The following is a 25,957-nucleotide window of genomic DNA, read 5'->3' on the forward strand; positions in this document are numbered from 1 at the left end:
CTACAGGGGTTCTAAAATTCTAAATCAAATGACTAAATTATACACTTTATTACCATCTTTAAACAATTTCATGCAGTACCAGGCAAAAGTTCGGGTCACACCACATTCAAGGGTTTTTCTTTATTTTTTACTCTTTTCTATATTGTAGAATAATAGTGAAGACGTCAAAACTATGAAATAACACATATGGAATCATGTAGTACCCAAAAAAGTGTTAAACAAATCAAAAAATATTTTAGATTTTAGATTCTTCAAAGTAGCCACCCTTTGCCTTGATGATAGCTTTGCACACTCTTGACATTCTCTCAATTTAATGCATTTGAGCCAATCAGTTGTGTTGTGACAAGATATTGGTGGTATACAGTAGATAGCCCTATTTGGTAAAAGACCAAGAAAAGAAACGATAGTTTCTCTGTCCTTTGGTCTGATGAGTCCAAATTTGAGATTTTTGGTTCCAACCGCCATGTCTTTGTGAGACTCAGAGTAGGTGGACGGATGATTTCCACATGTGTGGTTCCCACCATGAGGCATGGAGGAGGTGTGATGGTGCTTCGCTGGTGACACTGTCTGCGATTTATTTAGAATTCAAGGCACACTTAACCAGCATGGCTACCACAGAATTCTGCAGCGATATGCAGACCCATCTAGTTTGCGCTTTGTGGGACGATCATTTGTTTTTCAACAGGACAATGACCCAACACACCTCCAGGCTGTGTAAGGGCTATTTGACCAAATAGGAGAGTGATGGAGTGCTGCATCAGATGACCTTGCCTCCAACAATCACCCGACCTCAACCCAATTGAGATGGTTTGTGACGAGTTGGACCACAGAATGAATGAAAAGCAGCCAACAAGTGCTCAACATACTGTATGTGGGATCTGTTCAAGACTGTTGGAAAAGCATTCCAAGTGAAGCTGGTTGAGAGACTGCCAAGAGTTTGCAAAGCTGTCATCAAGAATCTCAAATATAAAATAATTTGTTTAACACTTTTGGTTACTATATGATTCCATTTATGTTATTACATAGTTTTGATGTCTTCACTATTATTCTACAATGTAGAAAATAGTGAAAATAAAGAAAAACCCTTAAATGAGTAGGTGTGTCCAAACTTTTGACTGGTACTGTATGTTAGCATAGTATATATGGCAATCTAAGGGCTAAGACCTATAGGGATTTTAAAATGTGCTTTGTCCAGTGTGTTGCTCTATATCCCGGCCTTGAAGTACAGTTTGTGTACATTCAGTGACGATTTTACCTTCTCCAGTTTAGAGAGAGCCAGAGAGTACCAGTCCTTAGCTCTGAATTGCATAAACCTCATGTTGGCCGGGTGGGTTAGCTCCGTGATGATACTGAGACTGGAAAACAACCTGTGTGAGAAGAAACACAATATACAGTGCATTCGGAATGTATTCTGACCCCTTCCATTTTCCACATTTTGTTACGTTACAGCCTTATTCTAAAATGTATTAAATTAATGTTTTTCTTCATAAATCTACACACAATACCCAATAATGACAGAGAAAACAGGTTGTTAGACTCGAAATTGAGCTCAGCTGCATCCTGTTTCCATTAATCATCCTTGAGATATTTCTACAACTTCAATGGAGTCCATCTGTGGTAAATTCAACTGATTGGACATGATATGGAACACAGTTGACAATGCATGTCAGAGCAAAAACAAAGCCTTGAAGTTGAAGGAATTGTCCGTAGAACGCCGAAACAGGATTGTGTTGAGGCACAGATCTGGGGAAGGGTACCAAAACATTTTTGCGGCATTGAAGGTCCCCAAGAACACTTTGGCCTCATTCTAAAATGGAAAACGTTTGGAACCACCAGGACTTTTCCTAGAGCTGGTCACCTGGCCAAACTGAGCAATCGGGGGAGATGTTTTGTATTTATGTTTTGTATTTGTAATAAATTTGCTAAGATCTCTAAAAACCTATCTTTGCTTTGTCATTATGGGGTATTGTGTGTAGATTGATGAGGGGAAAAAACGATTTAATCAATTTTAGAATAAGACTGTAACATAACAAAATGTCAAAAAAGGGAAGGGGTCTGAATACTTTCTGAATGCACAGTATATTAATGACCTGATATAGTTTATATCATATTGCTAGAAAATAACAGTGGGTGCAATTCATGAAACATTAACCCCAATGTTTTTCAAAACATGTTTGTGCAAGTTTCTATGTTCTATGTTGTGAGTTGAAATGTTTTGATTAACCTTTTGACAACATGAAACATGAGAACTACAATAGATCAGAAAACAAATTAATTCACTGATGCATTGTGGTAAGGTTGCCAAGGAAACTAGCTCTGCAGTGGGTACCTTTTCCTGTCTTTCATCTACAATCCCTCTCATCAAAATGAATCTTGAAACACACCTCTAAAATGTTAAACTGTGTTTAAAGGTTTATTAAAATATTAGCCTGTATATGACACTTTTGATATCATATAAACGCCTGCATAAAATGCCTGAACATGTGGTCCGGTGTATTGGACTATAAAACAGTTTGACCAAAGATTAAAAACATAACAGTGATTTTGGTAACCCTGTCTGCATATTGATAATGGTATTCTTTCAAATACTTGTTTCGATGTCTCACAATAGGGATTCGCTGATAGGCGGATCACTACAAGAAGAACCAATCACACAGTGTCTGTCAGAGACAGACAGGTCGAGTGGCAAATGAGGTGAGCACATCCGTCCTTATAAGGCGCCACTTGCACCACCCTCTGGTTATTCTCAATCTCATCACTCTGAAGCTCTCCTCAGCATGACTTGATCCACGTCTTCCTGCTTAACTGTTCTCAGGTCAACAGGTTAACACTGCCAAATGTCGGACCTCAGCTCCTGTCGATAGTGTTATGTAGTGATAAAAAGGAAAGTTTTTGCTTCAAGTAGAATTTGTTTTGTACTTCTTAGTAGCTAGCGTCACACGGCTAGCTATCTAGACCTCGTTAGCTCATGCTGCAAAGCTTAAACTAACTTGTCTAGCTCGCTGGAAAGCAAGCTAACCACACTAGCACAGACGGCATACAGTGGGGCAAAAAAGTATTTAGTCAGCCACCAATTGTGCAAGTTCTCCCACTTAAAAAGATGAGGTTGTAGATCACATTATAGGATTTTTTATGAATTTATTTGCAAATTATGGTGGAAAATAAGTATTTGGTCACCTACAAACAAGCAAGATTTCTGGCTCTCACAGACCTGTAACTTCTTCTTTAAGAGGCTCCTCGGTCCTCCACTCGTTACCTGTATTAATGGCACCTGTTTGAACTTGTTATTAGTATAAAAGACACCTGTCCACAACCTCAAACAGTCACACTCCAAACTCCACTATGGCCAAGACCAAAGAGCTGTCAAAGGACACCAGAAACAAAATTGTAGACCTGCAACAGGCTGGGAAGACTGAATCTGCAATAGGTAAGCAGCTTGGTTTGAAGAAATCAACTGTGGGAGCAATTATTAGGAAATGGAAGACATACAAGACCACTGATAATCTCCCTCGATCTGGGGCTCCACGCAAGATCTCACCCCGTGGGTTCAAAATGATCACAAGAACGGTGAGCAAAAATCCCAGAACCTAGTGAATGACCTGCAGAGAGCTGGGACCAAAGTAACAAAGCCTACCAACAGTAACACACTACGCCGCCAGTGACTCAAATCCTGCAGTGCCAGATGTGTCCCCCTACTTAAGCCAGTACATGTCCAGGCCCGTCTGAAGTTTGCTAGAGAGCATTTGGATGATCCAGAAGAAGATTGTGAGAATGTCATATGGTCAGATGAAACCAAAATATAACTTTTTGGTAAAAACTCAACTCGTCGTGTTTGGAGGACAAAGAATGCTGAGTTGCATCCAAAGAACACCATACCTACTGTGAAGCATGGGGGTGGAAACATCATGCTTTGGGGCTGTTTTTCTGCAAAGGGACCAGGACGACTGATCCGTGTAAAGGAAAGAATGAATGGGGCCATGTATCGTGAGATTTTGAGTGAAAACCTCCTTTCATCAGCAAGGGCATTGAAGATGAAACGTGGCTGGGTCTTTCAGCATGACAATGATCCCAAACACACCGCCCGGGCAACGAAGGAGTGGCTTCGTAAGAAGCATTTCAAGGTCCTGGAGTGGCCTAGCCAGTCTCCAGATCTCAACCCCATAGAAAATCTTTGGAGGGAGTTGAAAGTCCATGTTGCCCAGCAACAGCCCCAAAACATCACTGCTCTAGAGGAGATCTGCATGGAGGAATGGGCCAAAATACCAGCAACAGTGTGTGAAAACCTTGTGAAGACTTACAGAAAACGTTTGACCTCTGTCATTGTCAACAAAGGGTATATAACAAAGTATTGAGATAAACTTTTGTTATTGACCAAATACTTATTTTCCACCATAATTTGCAAATAAATTCATAAAAAATCCTACAATGTGATTTTCTGGATTTTTTTCTTCTCATTTTGTCTGTCATAGTTGAAGTGTACCTATGATGAAAATTACAGGCCTCTCTCATTTTTTTTCTTTTCTTGAGACTCTAGGGGCAGTATTTCATTATTGGATAAAAAAACGTGCCCGTTTTAAGCGCAATATTTTGTCACGAAAAGATGCTCGACTATGCATATAATTGGCAGCTTTGGAAAGAAAACACTGACGTTTCCAAAACTGCAAAGATATTATCTGTGAGTGCCACAGAACTCATGCTACAGGCGAAACCAAGATGAAACCTCAAACAGGAAATGAGCAGAATTTTTGAGGCTCTGTTTTCCATTGTCTCCTTATATGGCTGTGAATGTGCCATGAACGAGCATAAGCTCTCTGCCGTTTGTCCAAGGTGTCTGCAGCATTGTGACGTATTTGTAGGCATATCATTGGAAGATTGGCCATAAGAGACTACATTTGCCAGGGGTCCGCCCGGTGTCCTTTGTCTAAATTGGTGCGTAATCTTCAGCTGCAGGCATTTTCCCATGGGCTTCAGAGGAGAAAGCACACTTCCACGAACGATATATCATCGAAGAGATATGTGAAAAACACGTTGAGGATTGATTCTAAACAACCATGTTGTTTACCATGTTTCAGTCGATATTATGGAGTTAATTTGGAAAAAAGTTCGGCGTTTTGATAACTGAATTTTCGTTTTTTTTTTGGTAGCCAAACGTGACGCACCAAACGGAGCGATTTCTCCTAAACAAATAATCTTTCAGGAAAAACTGAACATTTGGTATCTAACTGAGAGTCTCCTCATTGAAAACATCCGAAGTTCTTCAAAGGTAAATGATTTATTTGAATGTTTTTCTGGTTTTTGTGAAAATGTTGCCTGCTGATGCTAACGCTAAATGCTACGCTAGTTACGCTAGCTGTCAATATTGTTACACAAATGCTTGTTTTGCTATGGTTGAGAAGCATATTTTTGAAAATCTGAGATGACAGTGTTGTTAACAAAAGGCTAAGCTTGAGAGCTAGCATATTAATTTCATTTCATTTGCGATTTTCATGAATAGTTAACGTTGTGTTATGGTAATGAGCTTGAGGCTGTATTCACGATCCCGGATCCGGGATGGCTAGTATCAAGAGGTTGGAGAACTTGCACAATTGGTGGTTGACTAAATACTTTTTTTCCTCCACTGTATCTCCCTTCTCTCGTTTTGTTTAATATACGTTCACTCGTTTGTGTCAACTAGACCGACCGTTTTTAGCCTCACGGTTCTAAGGTCATAGGAGAATATCGGACAGAAGTTAAACACTGTGGTTCCCTTCGGCTAGCACTGTGCTAGCTACAGCACATCTTAACCACGCATGGTAGATGCTAGCTAACTAAACCCTTACTAGTCTCATGGCTATAGCGTTAATACTGTGCTTACCCTAGCTAGCCATTAGCCGGAAGGCTTTTAACAAGCTAGCTTACTCCTATTCAAAGCCTCCTTGCTGACACATTGTTTTTACAACAGGAGCCTTGGTATTAGCAAGCCCTGTTCTATACAATGTCCACTGCTACCCCATCCCAGGATAAGTCAAGCACTCAAACCACCATGTTCTTGCGCTTGGGGATCCATGATTGCAGGGGAAGATTTTCACCTTCTATTCATCAACTGCCTGGGAAGGGAACATGCTCAAGCAGCACTTGACGACCCCGAGTCCTTCGATCACTACAAAGCACTGACTAGGGCGGGTTTGAGAAGGCGGCAAAAACAAACTTCTCTCTCTGCCACCCCTCTAACATCAAAGCCACCGGCCGAGGCTGAGATTCAGCTCTCTGCGACCAGGCCCAGCTGGGGCGAAGTCACAGCCTAGATTCCCTCCCCTCACTGTCTGACGACTTGGTGTTAGGGGAACGCCAGCTAGAGGATGACGAGGATGATGATGGGATTAATCTTGTGGTTCTCCTCGAATTTGCAACCGAAAGACCCTGTTCTTCCCCCTTCTTAAGTCCCAATGTCACCCTGCTACCAAAATGGGGGGCTGCCCTCCCCAGCTTGGAGTTCGACATTTGCGAGCGAGCCGCGGCCAGACTTTGGGATCAAGTGGCCCACTCCCTTGGTGTCAGGATTCTGAAAGGGACCTGTACAATGGGAAAATACTCCGCTTCCCACAGTCCCAGCTTGTCTCAGGGAGGCAAAGGGCTCATGGGCAAAAACCCTTACCAGAAAGATCCTTGCTAGGGGCTCTCCTAGCCTGGACATACAAAATGTTCCCCCGCTGGCTGACCACCTCGACCCCACTTGCCAGACAGAGCGCTTTTCTGCCTCTATTTTTCAGAAGACGTACAAAGCCCAGTCAATCAGAGCACACAACGCGATCTCTTTATTGATGGCTTATCAGGCTGAGATACTGAAGGACACTGTAAATCAAATCTAATGTTATTTGGCACATGCGCTGAATACAACAAACATTAGACCTTAGAGTGAAATGCTAACTTACAAGCCCTTAACCAACAATGCAGTTCTTCACTAGGGTAGGGGGCAGCATTCGAAATTATGAATGAAAAGCGTGCCCAAATTAAACTGCCTGCTACTCTACTAATTAGTAGATTTGGATAGAAAACACTCTAACGTTTCCAGAACTGTTAAAATAATGTCTGTGTGTATAACAGAACTGATATGGCAGGCGAAAACCAGAGGAAAATCCAACCAGGAAGTACTATTATTTTGAAAGGCTGTTTTTCCATTGAAAGCCTATCCACCATACAAAGACTTAGGACCCAGTTCACAAGCTGTATGGCTTCCTCAACATGTGACCAGTCTTTAGGCATTGTTTCAGGCTTTTACTCTGAAAAATAAGGGAGATACAGCATTTTCAATCAGTGGCCAGTGGAAATTTCCATTCATCAGCCATGCGCCCTGATCGTGAACGCACCTTTCTTGTTTCTCCTTTCCTATTGACGAAGCATTTGTAGGTTGAAATATTATTTATTATTTATGACAAAAACAACCGAAGGATTGATTTTAAACATCGTTTGGCATGTTTCTACGAACTTTTATTGTACTTAAAAAAAACTTTTAGTCTGGAATTAGTGCACGCGCCTTCTGCATTCGGATTACTGGACAAAACGTGCAAACAAAAAAGGAGATTTTTGCTCATAAAGAGGGACATTATCGAACAAAACAAACGTTTATTGTCTAACATGGAGACCTGGGAGTGCCACCAGATGAAGATCATCAAAGGTAAGTGATTAATTTTAATGCTATTTCTGACTTTTGTGACACCTCTCCTTGTTTGGAAAATGGCTGTATGGGTTTCTGTGGCTAGGAGCTAACCTAACAATTGCAAAGTGTGCTTTCGCCGTAAAGCATTTTTTAAATCTGACTCAGCAGTTCAATTAAGAAATTAATTTAATCTATATGTCCATGCTTAACACTTGTATCGTTTATCAATGTTTATGATGAGTATTTCTGTTATTTGATGTGGCTCTCTGCACTTTCACCGGATGTTTGTTTGAGACAATGCATTTCTGACCATAACGCGCCAATGTAAACTGAGATTTTTGGATATAAATATGAACTTTATCGAACAAAACATACATGTATTGTGTAACATGATGTCCTATGAGTGCCATCTGATGAAGTGATTAATTTTATCTCTATTTCTGCTTTTTATGACTCCTCGCTTTGGCTGGAAAAAATTGCTGTTTTTCTGTGACTAGGTACTGACCTAACATAATTGTTTGGTGTGCTTTCGCAGTAAAGCCTCTTTGAAATCGGACACTGTGGTTGGATTTACAAGAAGTTTATCTTTAAAATGGTGGATAATACTTGTATTTTTGAGGAATTTTAATTATGGGATTTCTGTTGTTTTGAATTTGGCGCCCTGCAATTTCACTGGCTGTTGTCGAGATGGGACGCTAGCACTTGTACCAGAGAGGTTAAGAAAAATAAGTGTTAAGCAAAAAAATAGGTAAGTAAAAAATGTAAAATAAAAGTAACAAATAATTAAACAGCAGCAGTAAGATAACTATAGTGAGGCTATATACAGGGGTACCGGTACAGAGTCGATGTGCGGGGCCACTGGTTAGTCGAGGTAATTGAGGTTATATGTACAGGTAGGTAGAGTTAAAGTGACTATGCATAGATAATAAACAGAGTACCAGCAGCGTAAAGGGGGGGGGGGGCAATGCAAATAGTCCGGGTAGCCCTTTGATTAGCTGTTCAGGAGTCTTATGGCTTAGGGGTAGAAGCTGTTCTTCAGGCTAGGGTCCTTTTTTCTCAATTTCCGCTTCATTGACATGCCCAAAGTAAAATGTATGTTGCTAGGATATGCATATAATTAGTACCATTGGAAGGAAGACACTTTGAAGTTTGTAGAAATGTTAATATAATGTAGGAGACTATAACACAATAGATATGGTAGGAGAAAATCCAAAGAAAAACCAACCAGATATTTTTTGGGAGAGAGAGCCCATGATCTTACATTGGAAAGTATAGGGAAATAATTCAATCTTGCTCCCAGTATGCATTTCCTATGGCTTCCACTGGGTGTCAGCACTCAATGTTCAAGGTTTCAGGCTTGTTTCTTTCAAAACGAGTAAGAATAATGAGTTTAACTACAGGGACACAGACTTGGAAATGTGTGTATGCACAAGCAATGAAGAGGACACGCACCTGCTAATATCATTTTCCTATTGAACATACTTCTTTTTGTATGAAATATTATGGTTTAAATACATCTGAGGATTAAATAGAGACATATTTTGTCTTGTTGAAAGAAAGTTTATGGGCAGATTTTTGGATTCCTATCTTGCCATGTTGAACGAGTGGATAACTCAAATCGATGGCGCCAACTAAACTGACTTTTTGGGATATAAAAAATGATTTTATCTAACAAAGCTACGCTACATGTTATAGCTGGGACCCTTGGGATGACAAATCAGAGGAAGATATTGAAAAAGTAAATATTTTATCGCTATTTGTGAATTTATGAAATCTGTGCTGGTGGAAAAATATTTTGATGTGGGGCGCCGTCCTCAAACAATCGCATGGCATGCTTTCGCTGTAAAGCCTACTGGAAATCGGACAGTGCAGTTAGATAAACAAGAATTTAAGCTTTCAACTGATATCAGACACTTGTATGTACCTAAATGTTTAATATCCATAATTTGTATGATTATTTATTTGAATTGCGCACCAGTTTCACCGGAAGATGTCCCGCTAGCGGGACGCCTAGCGAAGCCTTTTGGACCTAGACTTTGCACTCCGGTAACGCTTGCCATGCGGTAGCAGAAAAAACAGTCTATGACTAGGGTGGCTTGAGTCTTTGACAATTTTTAGGGCCTTCCACTGACACTGCCTGGTATATAGGTCCTGGATGGCAGGAAACTTAGCCCCAGTGATGCACTGGGCCGTACACACTACCCTCGCGTCACTGGTCACCTCGCGTCTGGGTTTCCCTTTGTATTCCGTATGTCCAAAGCTGACTCTCTCCTCTGTTCTCATCCTCCTAGATATCGGCTGCCTTCGACACAGTGAACCATCCGATCCTACTCTCCACCCTCTCAGGGCTGGGCGTCTCAGGCTCTGCACACTCTTGGATTGCATCCTACATGGCTGGCCGCTCCTACTAGGTGATGTGGAGAGGATCTACAGTGCATTCTGAAATTATTCAGACCCCTTCACTTTTTCCACATTTTGTTACGTTACAGCCTTATTCTAAAAAGGATGTTCCTCAATCTACAAACTATGCCCTAAATTGAAAAGCGAAAATGTTTTTAGAAATGTTTTCAAATGTATAAAAAATATAAAACCGATACCTTTTTACAAAAGTATTCATCCTGTTTCCATTAATCATCCTTGAGATGTTTCTACAAATTGATTGGAGTCCACCTGTAGTAAATTTGATTGATTGGACATGATTTGGAAAGGCACACACCTGTCTATATAAAGTCCCACATTTGACAGTGCATGTCAGAGCAAAAACCAAGTCATGATGTCGACGGAATTGTCCATAGAGGTCAGAGACAAGATTGTGTCTGGCACTCCACCAATCAGGCCTTAATGGTAGAGTGGCCAGACGGAAGCCACTCCTCAGTAAAAGGCACATGACAGCCCACTTGGAGTTTGCCAAAGGGACCTAAAGGACTCTGACCCTGAGAAACAAGATACTCTGGTCTGATGAAACCAATATTGAACTCTTTGGCCTGAAAGCCAAGATTCACGTCTGGAGGAAACCTGGCACCATCCCTATGGTGAAGCATGGTGGCAGCATCATGCTGTGTGGATGTTTATTAGCGGTAGGGACTGGGAGACTAGTCTGGATCGAGGGGAAAGATTAGAGAGAACAAAGTACAGAGAGATCCTTGATGAAAACCTGCTCCAGAGCGCTCCGGACCTCAGACTGGGGTGAAGGTTCACCTTCCAACAGGACAACAACCTTAAGCACACAGTCAACACAATGCAGTGACTTCGGGACAAGTCTCTGAATGTCCTTGAGTGGCCCAGCCAGAGCCCGGACTTGAACCCGATCCAACATCTCTGGAGAGACTTGAAATAGCTGTGCAGCAACACTCCCCATCCAACCTGACAGACCTTCAGAGGATCTGCAGAGAAGAATGGGAGAAACTCTCCAAATATAGGTGTGCCAAGCTTGTAGTGTCATACCCAAGAAGACTCAAGGCTGTAACTTCTGCCAAAGTTGCTTCAACAAAGTACTGAGTAAAGGCTCTGAATACTTATTTAAATGTGAAATTTCCGTTTTCTTTTTTATACATGTATATACATTTGCAAAAACTTCTAAATCTGTTTTTGCTTCGTCATTATGGAGTATTGTGTGTAGATTGAGAGAAAAACTAACAATTTAATCAATTTTATAATAAGACTGTAACGTAACAAAATGTGTAAAAAGTCAAGGGGTCTGAATACTTTCCCAACGCACTGTATGTCTGCACCACATACTCTCACTACTGCTGTCCCCAGGGCTTGGATCTTGGCCCTCTCTATACACCAAGTTCCTCGGCTCCGTCATATCCTCACATGGTCTCTCCTATCATTGCTTTGCGGATGACACTCAACTACTTTTCTCTTTCCCCCATTCTGACAGCCTGCGTGCCTGGCAGATATCGTATCGTTCTGCCCATATCAGATATGTCTATGTCCTGGGAAATGTTCTTGTCACTTACAACCTCATGCTAATCGCATTAGTCTACGTTAGCTGAAACATCCCGCGGACAGGACACCGATCCCAAATAAGTTTTAAGATGGCTAGGTGGGACAACCACGTATCGCAGGTATAGTAAGGGAGGGTCAAGCACAATTTTGTTGGATCAGGATTTCTTTTTGGGGGTGTGTGGTGTGTCAAGGTGAGGAATGCTCTCCCTCCGGTCTCAGACTAACAGATCATGATGACGGATTGCCAGTTGCCATCTATCATGGTCCTCCTCTTATGCCCTGCACATTCTGCCTAAAAACTGTCTTGTGTGTGCAAGCGAACACAGTTGAATAGGATCACGAATGCACCTCCTCAGAACGCCACAAGGGGGAACCATCACTCTAGGTGAGCGAGGCAGGGAATAAAACCTGGTAACACCTACCCATTCTCTCTGTGGATTCCTGTCATCCAGTTAATCTCTGGGTTTAATGTGTCTGGCTTCGCAGGGGAACAGGTTCTCTTGGCTCACCACAAAACTCCCTTAGCCCACTCCCTTAGGGCACCCTTATCAGGCGACAGAGCCCCATACAGCTATCTGTACCTCCCTTTACAGGAGCTTCATCTTCGGAGTAGGGACAAGAAAGACCAGACACATAGCTGCTCTACTGCTCAGGATTAGGACGTCTGGGTAACCAATATGTTTCCTTCTTCCTTTTAAGCTACACTGTTTGACGGCTTATGTTATTCTGCCCGGCTGCTCTGTCTTGCAGATATCCCGCTTGGTGACACCGTATAGCCAAACCTGTAGCTGCAAACATGTCGCTGCGCACTAGGGGCACAGTCCAAGAGGGGAGAGCGCCAGCACACCCCTGGCAAGGGTGATGCCTTATGCTTTTTCCTTCTCTATGCCTGACACTCCCCACTCTGTTAAACATAGTGAGGAAACAGGGCTCTTCCTTCATCTTAGAGTCTCTCTACAGCCAGGGAAGCTCTGGTTTACAGAGTTCACTCTCTTGCTTTACAACCAGCCCTGGCAGCTACCATTTACGCATGGATCTTTTGACCCAAGTGAACAAGGAGATTTTCTACTCTCACCCAGGAGCCATGGCCCTCTGGGCCTGGCACGTGAGTGGATACATTTGAATGCGACAGGATTGCAACTCAAGGTCATTGAGACTATCCAGAGTGCTATCCAAAATGAAAGTTGGATGTTGCAATGTCAGAACACTGTTTCAAATGGGGTGCCGTGCTCCAGCGATACAACAGATGCACAAATACAAACTCTGTTAGGGTTTACGGAAGAAATATGGCCAGCTGAAGGAAAAAGGAGACTGGCAAGTAGGGACTCCAAGTGGTTTTCTTGTTTGTGAAGAAAACCACTTGGTCATAGGTGGCATCCTGTTCGAGCATAAAAGGATACACAAGCTTGCATGTAAATCACCAGATCACAGCAGTTAAGATAAGCTCCTGCTAGAAATGTCTAGGCTAACAGAATGCACTCTTAATGTACTATATATTTTTTTAAATGTCCTTTTCAAAAGCTACGAATTTATATGTTTTCTTCAAAGGAAGTGCACTTTTTCCAGCAACAGATTTATCAGTTTCAGGAAAAGCTAGCAAACCACTGAAATCTTCTGAGAACAACTATATCGGAAAAACATATTTCAAGGTCCTCAGGACTAAAGTATTGACATACAAGTGCACGAAGAAATTACAAGAGTATTACATATCTGGAGCATAGTAAAATAATCAGTCAATCTGTGAGTGAACTTGAGACACTTGAAGAGGAGGTAGGCCTAATCCTTTAATGATACTGAACTGAGCATAATTGTATCTTACTATAAGTCACTATTAGTACTATTATATTTCAGAATATTTTATTATTTCAGTAATTGTATAAACCACAATTGAAATATTTCAAAAACAAACAAAAGTTGCCATTAAAAAAAAAATCATCATCCCAGCATAGTTCAAGAGAAACATTGTCCACGACGTTGTCATGGAGATTGTTTGTTTACCCAGAATAATTACAAAGCACAGATGCCAAGAATCACAAAGTATCTGTGCTTTAAGAGATTTGGTTTTTGATGATTCCATACCTCAAGTTCTGAATTTGGCTTGCCTCATATGTGCACTACAATGTGTTATTTGTATTGGTAAAGCTGAAAATTAGATGCATTAAACGTCTCTTCAAATTGTTCCTTGTTGTGATCATCCTTGGCAGAAAATAGGACTCTTTTTCAACTTCAGCTTTCAATGTAGTAAAGAATTCCTTAAATGACTTAAGGTAATCCTCATTACTGTGGGACAGTTCCACTGTCATAAATGTCCATGGTTAATTTGGGAATATCAAGTTCTGCGTCCTTATTTATAATAATAATTATTAACCTGTTCTCTTACATAGGGATAGGATCTGCACAGCACTGTCTTCAATATGGCTGATCTATCATTGTGGACAATAATATATTAGTCCATTTTGTTTTTTGTCTTGGTAAAATCTGCATAAATGGACACAAAGTGGTTTTAAGGAACTACGGTCTCAGATGAATGAATTACAACCAGACAATCTGTCTCTAAAAATACAAATGAAAAGAGACCCAGGACAATATGGTGCAGTGGAAGACCCTTTCTAGTGAGCTACAATTTGTAAGTCAGGCAATGGCCAGCCCAATGAACTCAGTCCTAAAGCAGCCAGTTACACAAAGCTGAAATAAGCCATGTCACTCTACAGGATCACCAGAATTTATGGCAGAGCAAAAAAACTAAACCACTGTTGGACAAATCTGAAATCCTTGACTAACATGCTGACCACACCACTCGGGTCGCGTGTGCTGCAAAATAAATGTACACATACATGTTATTCAATCATTGCACCCACACTACTTGCAGGCATCAGCGAGTGTCTGCGTGGCCAGGCGCTAAAATATGAATTGGTTCTATTTGTGACACTCGACGCGCTGCAAGTCCAGCCTCTCCCATCTCCCCATTGGTTTTTAGGAGCATATACCCACGTGCCATCTCCTCATTAGTTTTACTAATGAGATTAACTTAGGTCCACACTTCAGTAGGTTGTAGTAAGGCTGTAAAGTTGCTTACCAACCACCATATAAAGTCCAATGAAGAAATAGAAGCCTTAAGGAAGGAGGAGAGAAGGCCCGAAATGATTTCGGTTTATCGTTTTATCTATGCATTAATTGTCGGAATTGAAGACCTTGTACATTTCAGGTAAAATAACAACCCAATGTTTATATACCAGGACAAATTAGCTAGCAGCAAGCTTTCTAGCTAAATTGCCATGAATGTTTAATGCTTTTTGAGCTGTCCACAAATTAATATAATTGGCTCAGAGTTTGTTTTGATATTTCAACCTGCGTGTCCTGATCGCTTCTAGTGTGGATGAACAAAATCAATGTGCGCGTCTCCGGTTTGGTCAGCATGTAAGAGTCTATAGAAACAGGAAAGAAACCACTAAAAGACCATCCTGATATCCAGCCCTCAGCTTCCATGCAGACAGGAGGTAATGACAAAATACCTCTAATGGACCCCAATAGAAAATACTCTCAGGTGTCACGTCGACCCCTCCTCCATCATCTAGAGTAGCCACGTCGACCCTTCCCCCATCATCCAGAGTAGCCACGTCGACCCCTCCCCCATCATCCAGAGTAGCCACGTCGACCCCTCCCCCATCATCCAGAGTAGCCACGTCAACCCTTCCCCCATCAACCAGAGTAGCCACGTCGACCCCTCCCCCATCATCTAGAGTAGCCACGTCCACCCTTCCCCCATCATCCAGAGTAGCCACGTCGACCCCTCCCCCATCATCCAGAGTAGCCACGTCCACCCTTCCCCCATCAACCAGAGTAGCCACGTCAACCCTTCCCCATCAACCAGAGTAGCCACGTCAACCCTTCCCCATCAACCAGAGTAGCCACGTCAACCCTTCACCCATCATCCAGAGTAGCCACATCGACCCCTCCCCCATCATCCAGAGTAGCCACATCGACCCCTCCCCCATCATCCAGAGTAGCCACATCGACCCTTCCCCATCATCCAGAGTAGCCACATCGACCCTTCCCCCATCATCCAGAGTAGCCACGTCCACCCTTCCCCCATCAACCAGAGGATCTACGAAAGGCAACTGAAAGACAGAACAAGGAAACTAGCTAACCCAACTGATTGAAGGCCGATTAGGATAACAAAATCCACAAAGACACAACTGGACATCATAAGCCTGACTGAATAAAAAAAAAATCAGAAACCAGAAATTAAGTTGTATCTAACCACAATCTTACTTTGGTTGCAAGAAAACTCACCAAACAGAGGTTCAGATAGGACGACAGTAATAGGACCAAAAGTAACATCAGTCGCATTCTTAAAAGAGATTTGAATCTTTTTTAAGATGAACTAAGGGAAATCAAATGGTCTGAAATCATTTATGGTGTATAATGCCTTCAGAAAGTATTCCTACCCCTTGACTTATTCCACATTTTGTTGTTACAGTCTGAATTCAAAATGGATTAAATTGACTTGTCTCACCCATCTACACACTATACCCCATAATGACAAAGTGAAAACATGTTTTTAGAAAGTATTGCAAAAATATTTGGGAAAGATTCAGAAATATCTTATTTGCATACAGTACACTTCAAAAGTTTGGACACGTTTCTTTCCAGAGTTTCTTTTATTTATACAATTTTAGTGAAGACACCAAAACTATGAAATAACACATATGGAATAATGTAAAGGGTTAAAAAAAATAGAAATATATTTGAGATTCTTCCAAGTAGCCACCCTTTGCATTGATGACAGCTTTGCAAACTCTTGGAATTCGCTCAACCAGCGTCATGAGGTAGTCACCTGGAATGCATTAGAATTAACAGCCTTGTTAAAAGTTAATGTGTGGAATTTCCTTCCTTCTTAATGCATTTGAGCCAATCAGTTATGTTGTGACAAGGTAGGGGTTGGTATACAGAAGCCATCCCTATTTGGTAAAATACCAAGTCTATATTATGGCGAGAAAGGCTCAAATAATCAAAGAGAAACGACATCAAGTGCTATGATGAAACTGGCTCTCATGAGGACCGCCACAGAAAAGGAAGACCCAGAGTAACCAATGGTGCAGAGGATTAGTTCATTAGAGTTAACAGCCTCAGAAATTGCAGCCCAAATAAATGCTTCACAGAGTTCAAGTAACAGACACATCTCAACATCAACTGTTCAGAGGAGACTGCGTGAATCAGGCCTTCATGGTTGAATTGCTGCAAAGAAACCACTACTAAAGGACACCAATAATAAGAAGAGACTTGCTTGGGCAAGAAATCCAAGCAAAGGACATTAGACAGGTGGAAATCTGTTCTTTGGTCTGATGAGTCTAAATTTGATTTTTTTTGGTTCCAATCGCCATGTCTTTGAGACTCAGAGTAGGTGAACGGATGATCTCCACATGTGTGGTTCCCACTGTGAAGCATGGAGGAGGAGGTGTGATGGTGTGGGGATGCTTTGCTGGTGACACTGTTGGTGATTTATTTAGAATTCAAGGCACACTTAACCAGCATGACTACCACAGCATTCTGCAGTGATACACCATCCCATCTGGTTTGTGCTTAGTGGGACTATCATTTATTTTTCCACAGGACAATGACCCAACACACCTCCAGGCTGTGTAAGGGCTATTTGACTAAGAAGGAGATTGATGGAGTGCTGCATCAGATGACCTGGCCTCCACAATCACCCGACCTCAACCCAATTGAGATGGTTTGGGATGAGTTGGACCGCAGAGTGAATGAAAAGCAGCCAAAGAGTGCTCAGCATATGTGGGAAGTCCTTCAATACTGTTAGAAAAGCATTCCAGGTGAAGCTGGTTGAGAGAATGCCATGAGTGTGCAAAGCTGTCATCAAGGCAAAGGGTGGCTACTTTGAAGAATCTAAATATATTTTGATTTGTTGAACACATTTGTGTTTACTACATGATTCCATATGTGTAATTTCATAGTTTTGATGTCTTCACTATTATTGTACAATGTAGAAAATAGTTTAAAAAATTAAATAAAAAACCTTGAATGAGTAGGTGTGTCCAAACTTTTGACTGGTACTGTAAGTATTCACACCCCTGAGTCAATACATGTTCGAATCCCTGTTGGCAGTGATTACAGCTGTGAGTCTTTCTGGGTAAATCTCTAAGAGATTTGCACACCTGGATTGTACAATATTTGCCCATTTTTATTTTCAAAATTCTTCAAGCTCTGTCAAATTGGTTGTTGATCATTGATAGATAACCATGTTCAAGCCCTGCCATACATTTTCAAGCATATTTAAGTCAAAACTAACTTACTGTGAAAAGCGTAGCAACTTTAGTGCCTTGTAGCAAAGCATGTTTTGGAATATTTTTTATTCTGTACAGGCTTCCTTCTTTTCACTCTGTCAATTAGGTTAGTATTGTGGAGTAACTACAATGTTGTTGATCCATCCTCAGTTTTCTCCTATCACAGCCATTAAACTCTGTATCTGTTTTAAAGTCACAATTGGCCTCATGGTGAAATCCCTGAGCAGTTTCCTTTCTCTTCGGCATCTGAGTTAGAAAGGACACCTGTATTTTTGTAGTGACTGGGTGTATTGATACACCATCCAATGTGTAATTAATAACATTACCATGCTCAAAGGGATATTCAATTTATGCATTTGCATTTGTTTTACCCATGAACCAATAGGTGTCCTTTTTTGCGAGGCATTGGAAAACCTGCAATGACTGCAATGAAATGGCAACAACAATTAATCAAATCCAAAGCAAATTCTCAAGGAAAGTCCCTCACAAAAAAAAAAAAACAGAACCTACCTTGGCTCAATGACACTCTTTGGCACCTGACGAATAAGAGAGATGCTGCTCTGACGAAATCCTTCAAATCTGGCTTAGAGGTTGAATGCCTAGTTTACAAGGGACTGAGAAATTAAGTGACTAAGAGTTTCAGAAAAGCCAAAGCTGATTTCTTTCTTAAAATAAAACATGAGGCATAAAACACGAGGCTATCACAATAATTAAAACAAAATGTCAAACTGTAGGCTATTACACTACTATTTATCATTAGGCTACCGCATGTCAGAGGATTGAAAAATGAGCAAGACTGGTGGTGTAGGCCTCCCGAGTGGCGCAGTGGTTAAGGGTGCTGTACTGCAGCGCCAGCTGTGCCACCAGAGACCCTGGGTTCATGCCTAGGCTCTGTCGTAACCGGCCGCGACCGGGAGGTCTGTGGGGTGACGCACAATTGGTTGTCCGGGGACTCCGGTGGCATGCCGGGCGCAGTGTGCGCTAACCAAGGTTGCCAGGTGCACGGTGTTTCCTCCAACACTTTGGTGCGGCTGGCTTCCGGGTTGGATGCTCGCTGTGTTAAGAAGCAGTGCGGCTTGGTTGGGTTGTGTATCGGAGGACGCATGACTTTCAACCTTCGTCTCTCCTGAGCCCGTCCGGGAGTTGTAGCGATGAGACAAGATAGTAGTTACTAAACAATTGGATACCACGAAATTGGGGAGAAAATCTATTTTTTTTAAAACATTTTTTTTTAAAGACTGGTGGTGTAGCCTACACTCCAAAATGCGATGTGGTTAGATGAGAACACTGAAATTTTGCAAAGGCAGAGATGAATGGCAAACACCAAGACGCGTGTGGACAGCAGTGGATGCAGAAATTCTGGTCTAATGACAAATCGCCAAAATGACATTACAATTTGTGGTGTTTTGCGTAACAGATGTCTCTTTCCGTTCACCACTGTTTGGAGGCTGGAAATGTGTTGCGAGTGGATGAACGTACGTGAGTAGCCTAGTAAAAGAGCCCTTCGAAGTTATTGACAAATCAGATGAAAACATCACGACTGGTTTGGTTTATGCCACAATAAAAGGTAATACATTTAAAAAGTGAAATGACAAATCTTTACTATTGAATTAATAGGGGTTCTATATGTAAGCGTGTGCACAAATAGGAGGTCCCATAGCTGAAAGAAATGAAATCTACTTTCACAACTGGTATAGGGTCAACCACTCTACAGAAAAAGCATGTTGCTATCTCCCAGATATGACCAAGGCCAAGCTTGACAAAGGGGGTGTTGTCGGTGCAGTTTTCCTCGACCTCAGAAAAGCCTTCGACACGGTTAACCACAATGTCATCACCAAGGGATTGCACTATGGCGAGTGACACAGGAGTAAAATCGGGGCCCTTTGTTATTCAGCCTCGACATTAATGACCGTCCATCTGTTTGCCAGAGCATGGTGATTTAAATGTATGCGGATGATACAGTTTTTTTTATACGCATGGCAAAAATGAAGTGGCAATCAAACTAACATCAGCATTGGCAAAAGTGGCTGAATGGCCCAACCACAAATGTGGGAAAAATGGTAGCTATGTACTACTCCACAAAACTAAACAACTAGGCTTACCTGGACATACTCATCCACGGACAAAAAAATGTAAACAGTCCCTGAGTTTAAATACCTGGGCATTGTCCTAGACCCTACATTGAAGTTTCTCAAAAAACACATTGAAAAGATGTCCAGCAAAATCACATATAGTCTTTCGAATTTTCGAGACATCAGGAACTCACTCTCTACAGTGGCAGCCAATATGTACTTTATTTACATGCAATGATCTTCTCTCACCTGTCCTGTTCCATTACCGGCTGTTCTCAAACCAATGAAACCCCTTCGATCACTATATAAACAAGGACTGAAGACCGTGGACAGGAAAGCACATCATTATCATCACTGTAATACTCTCCACAAGTACAGTCTGTTCAATGTGGACAACTTGATGTTTTTTCTCAGATGCCTGTCTAGTTTAGATTATCAACAATGTGGCGCCGCCACCTCTGAAAGATTTTTTCATATTAACCTAACAGCAGAGTCACCTGGATCTCCACAAGAGGAGGCCGTGTCATTCCTAAAAGCAAAACCACCTTTGAGTAGTCAACATTCTCCAACTCAGGCACCAGGAAATATAATTCCTTCACCTCTACCTTAAGAAGCACTAGCGACTTCAAATCCTCCATCCTTCATTAAAATGAGCTGTGTTTAGCTAACTCTGGTGCAAACATCATATTTCACTATGTGAAATGTATGTTTCTAACTGCACATGGTCCCTTTAAATGAACTAATATTACAACTATGACTACTACTACTATGTATGCAAAGAATGAGTTAATAATTTCCTTGTTTTTTTATATATCAATACCAAATTCAGTGTAGTTCACCTTAGGGACATCCATGATAGCGATGACCAGTTGATAGGCCACTGTGGAGTGGATTTACAGTGGTTTAAAATGGACAAGTAAAATCAGATTTTTGATTAGTCAATAACTCAATCTTCTTTTCACCAATCCCTTAGTTTTTCTCAAACTAAGTTAAGACATGTACCTTGGGCCAAAGTTGGTGTCCTTTGGTCCTATGGTTCATAAAAATAAAATGTTTGCATATTAACGTACGTGGTAATATGCATCTGCTGGTGTAGTGTGGCCATCTTTGCATGCATTATTTTCTCAAACTAAAGACCAAATCTGGAGTGAATCTGACTTTTGGTCCATGAGATAAATATATTTGTATGATTATTATTATTTTTTTTTAAATTTATTTCACCTTTATTTAACCAGGTAGGCTAGTTGAGAACAAGTTCTCATTTGCAACTGCGACCTGGCCAAGATAAAGCATAGCATTAGTGTTACAAAGTCAAAACAGTTCGTTGTTAATAGTTCCTTGTTTTTTAAGATATAAATGCAAAACTTAGCCTCCGCACCTGGTTTCCTGCAACCCACCCGAGCTTCCCCTGGCCTGCACTCCATCTTCCCCCTGTGTTTCAATAAATACCTTGGTTACTTCATCCCAGTCCCCTCATTGGAGTCTGCTCTTGGGTTCCTCTGTTCCACTCTGCCTGATACCATTGTGAAGTGGATTTACAAAGCATTTAAATGGACACTTACAATCTGATTTCCTGATTAATCAAGAACTCAGCCATCTCTTAACTTAGCTTGAGAAAAGGTATTGGTTAACAGATGTACGGTTGAAGTCGGAAGTTTACATACACCTTAGACAAGTACATTTACACTCAGTTTTCACAATACCTGACATTTAATCCTCGTAGAAAATTCCCTGTTTTAGGTCTGTTAGGATCACCACCATATTTTAAGAATGTGAAATGCCAGAATAATAGTAGAGAGAACGATTTATTTCAGCATTTATTTATTTCATCACATTCCCAGTGGGTCAGAAGTTTACATAATCTCAATTAATATTTGGTAGCATTGCCGTTAAATTGTTTAACTTGGGTCAAACGTTTTGGGTAGCCTTCCACAAGCTTCCCACAATAAGTTTTGTGAATTTTGGCCCATTCCTCCTTACAGAGCTGGTGTAACCGAGTCAGGTTTGTAGGCCTCCTTGCTCGCACACGCTTTTTCAGTTCTGCTCACAAATGCTCTATAGGATTGAGGTCAGGGCTTTGTGATGGCACTCCAATACCTTGACTTTGTTGTCCTTACGCCATTTTGCCACATCTTTGGAAGTATGCGTGGGGTAATTGTCCATTTGGAAGACCCATTGGCGACCAAGCTTTAACTTCTGATGTCTTGAGATGTTGCTTCAATATATCCACATAATGCACCAGTCCCTCCTGCAGCAAAGCACCCCCACAACATGATGCTGCCACCCCTGTGCTTCACGGTTGGGATGGTGTTCTTCGGCTTGCATGCTTCCCCTTTTTCCCCCAAACATAACAATGTTTATTATGGCCAAATAGCTCTATTTATGTTTCATCAGACCAGAGGACATTTCTCAAAAAAGTAAGATCTTTGTCCCCATGTGCAGTTGCAAACCATTGTCTGGCTTTTTTATGGCGGTTTTGGAGCAGTGGATTCTTCCTTGCTGAGCGGCCTTTCAGGTTATGTCGATATAGGACCTGTTTTACTGTGGATATAGATTATTTTGTACCTGTTTCCTCCAGCATCTTCACAAGGTCCTTTGCTGTTGTTCTGGGATTAATTTGCACTTTTCGCACCAAAGTACATTGATCTCTAGGAGACCAAACAAGTCTTCTTCTTGAGCGGTATGACGGTTGCATGGCTCCATTGTGTTTTTACTTGTGTACGATTGTTTGCACAGATGGAAGTGGTACCTTCAGGAGTTTGGAAATTGCTCCCATGGATGAACCAGACTTGTGGAGGTCTACAATTTATTTTCTGAGGTCTTGGCTGATTTCTTTTGATTTTCCCATGATGTCAAGCAAAGAGGCACTGAGTTTGAATGTAGGCCTTGTTATACATCCACAGGTACACCTCCAATTGACTCAAATGATGTCAATTAGCCCATTAGAAGCTTCTAAAGCCATGACATCCTTTTCTGGAATTTTCCAAGCTGTTTGAAGGCACAGTCAACTCAGTGTATGTAAACTTCTGACCCACTGGAATTGTAAAACAGTGAATTATAAGTGAAATAATCTGTCTGTAAACAATTGTTTGAAATATTACTTGTGTCATGCACAAAGTAGATGTCCTAACCGACTTGCCAAAACTATAGTTTGCTTGCAAGAAATTTGTGGAATGGTTGTAAAACGAGTTTTAATGACTCCAACCTAAGTGTATGTAAACTTCTGACTTCAACTGTACCATGGGCCTACATACAGAATTTCCAACATATGGTTTATGAGAATACTGTACGATTTTTAAAGGTTGTCCAAAATTTTCAAGATGGATAAAAATCTATCCTTATGGGTCCTTGAGGCAAATTGGTTCAGTATGAGGAACGACACGTACATATACTGAACAAAAGTATTAAACACAACAATTTCAAAGATTGTGCTGAATTATAGTTCATGTAAGGAAATCAGGCAATTGAAATAAATTCATTTGGCTCTAATCTATGGATTTCACGACTGGGCAGGAGCCCATCCATGCCTGGAAAGGCATGAGCCCACCCACTTGGGAGCCAGGCCGGCCCACTGGGGAGCCAGAATTAGTTTTTCCCCACAAAAGGGCTTTATTACAGACAGAAATAGTCCTTTGCTGTGAACACCTAAATATGTAGAAAGACTTGCCTCTGAAGCAGAGATGGCAGTTAGAAGGAATGACATGAGGTAAGTGTACAAAATCACAAAGAAGGGTATCGCTACCTAAACACTAACAATGGTTGCGGTACCGGAACAATGTTTACACATTGACGATGGTTGCGATACCCGAACAGTGTCTGCACAATGACGATGGGTCCGGTACCTGAACAGTGTCTGCACATTAACGATGTTTACGGTACCTGAACAGTGTCTGCACATTGACGATGGTTCCGGTACCTGAACAGTGTCTGCACATTGACAATGTTTACGGTACCTGAACAGTGTCTGCACATTAACGATGTTTACGGTACCTGAACAGTGTCTGCACATTGACAATGTTTATGGTACCTGAACAGTGTCTGCACATTGACGATGTTTACGGTACCTGAACAGTGTCTGCACAATGACGATGGTTCCGGTACCTGAACAGTGTCTGCACATTAACAATGTTTACGGTACCTGAACAGTGTCTGCACATTGACAATGTTTATGGTACGTGAACAGTGTCTGCACATTGACGATGTTTACGGTACCTGAACAGTGTCTGCACAATGACGATGGTTCCGGTACCTGAACAGTGTCTGCACATTGACGATGTTTACGGTACCTGAACAGTGTCTGCACAATGACGATGGTTCCGGTACCTAAACAGTGTCTGCACATTGACGATGTTTACGGTACCTGAACAGTGTCTACACATTGACAATGTTTACGGTACCTGAACAGTGTCTGCACATTGACGATGTTTACGGTACCTGAACAGTGTCTACACAATGACGATGGTTCCGGTACCTGAACAGTGTCTGCACATTAACGATGTTTACGGTACCTGAACAGTGTCTGCACATTGACGATGGTTCCGGTACCTGAACAGTGTCTGCACATTGACGATGGTTCCGGTACCTGAACAGTGTCTGCACAATGACGATGTTTACGGTACCTGAACAGTGTCTGCACATTGACGATGTTTACGGTACCTGAACAGTGTCTACACATTGACAATGTTTATGGTACCTGAACAGTGTCTGCACATTGACGATGGTTCCGGTACCTGAACAGTGTCTGCACATTGACGATGTTTACGGTACCTGAACAGTGTCTGCATAATGACGATGTTTACGGTACCTGAACAGTGTCTTCACATTGACGATGTTTACGGTACCTGAACAGTGTCTACACATTGACGATGTTTACAGTACCTGAACAGTGTCTGCACATTGACAATGTTTACGGTACCTGAACAGTGTCTGCACATTGACAATGTTTACGGTACCTGAACAGTGTCTGCACATTGACGATGTTTACGGTACCTGAACAGTGTCTGCACATTGACGATGGTTTTGGCGTCAGCCATGTAGTCCTCCTCTGCACTCATGGTGCTCTCCTTGTCCACCACCACCATGTTGGCCGCAAAGGACACACCGCAGCGCAGGAGGTCATCCAGGCTATGCGAGACACACACACACACATTTGAATTGAATTTGACTTCTTGACATGAAAAGGTCAGGAAAAATTCTAGACCGTAGTTATAGACTGTCAGGAAAACCTCTGGGCCCTGCACTTGAGCTAGCTATATTCTGAAACATTCGCTGTGGAGAGAGAATCGTAACTAGTAGTTTCTCAGGGGCTGTCTAGAAAGGTGACTTTGGACACAGGACATATTTGAGAAATTTATATTTCGGTTCACTCAGTCCATTTCCTTTTAGATGTATTCTTGATAGGGAGACTAATAGCATACAAATGCAGTACATGCACTAAATTAGATGATTGATAAGGTCATGTTGTGCGTCACGTACTTATCGATGGAGCCGACCATGTAGAATACCATGGGGAACCAACAGATAGCCTCCAGGAACTGTGTGTCAGGCCTGGTGAGACAACATAACACATCACAACATAGAAAATAATAGAATAGAATGGAATATAATTCAATTGAATGGATCCTCATTGTCCATACGAACAGCTATTGTCATTTTTGTTGTCACAGTACCCGACCCGACATATCCAAAAGAGACAGTCACTTTTATAAAATAGAGAAAATATGGTAGGAAGTGCTGATTTGCTTACGGTTAAAGTACCAAAAAGGGCGCTCATTGGTATCTTGCTGAATTCAAGATAAACTACAGCCATTCAATCTCATTTGACATTCACTTTCCAGCTAGCATATAACGTTTTGAGAAACATATGTTACATAGAGCTTGGTGAACGCGTGGTTGTCCTATGGTTATTTTTTAATACAACCTTCCCACAACTTTCTGGGAATGGTGCCGGATAGTTGCTTGCCTTTGGAACATTCTCAACACATTTAAGGAACTTG

The 25,957-nt window shown here is 41.6% G+C and overlaps 1 protein-coding gene across 2 annotated transcripts in view; it reads right to left on the reverse strand.

Moving 5' to 3' along the window:
- LOC115114131 (potassium channel subfamily T member 2-like) overlaps positions 1-25,957 on the reverse strand; it is a 75,982-nt gene that overhangs the window by 19,867 nt on the left and 30,158 nt on the right. For both annotated transcript variants that reach the window (XM_029642138.2, XM_065013280.1), the window contains 3 exons: positions 25,437-25,508; positions 24,951-25,085; positions 1,256-1,367 (listed from right to left, as the gene is read on the reverse strand). In XM_029642138.2, coding sequence (XP_029497998.2) covers positions 1,256-1,367; positions 24,951-25,085; positions 25,437-25,508 — 319 coding nt within the window. The remainder of the gene's footprint in view (positions 1-1,255; positions 1,368-24,950; positions 25,086-25,436; positions 25,509-25,957) is intronic.

This window comes from Oncorhynchus nerka, linkage group LG9b (genome assembly GCF_034236695.1).
Source record: "Oncorhynchus nerka isolate Pitt River linkage group LG9b, Oner_Uvic_2.0, whole genome shotgun sequence".
NCBI classification, from domain to species: domain Eukaryota; kingdom Metazoa; phylum Chordata; class Actinopteri; order Salmoniformes; family Salmonidae; genus Oncorhynchus; species Oncorhynchus nerka.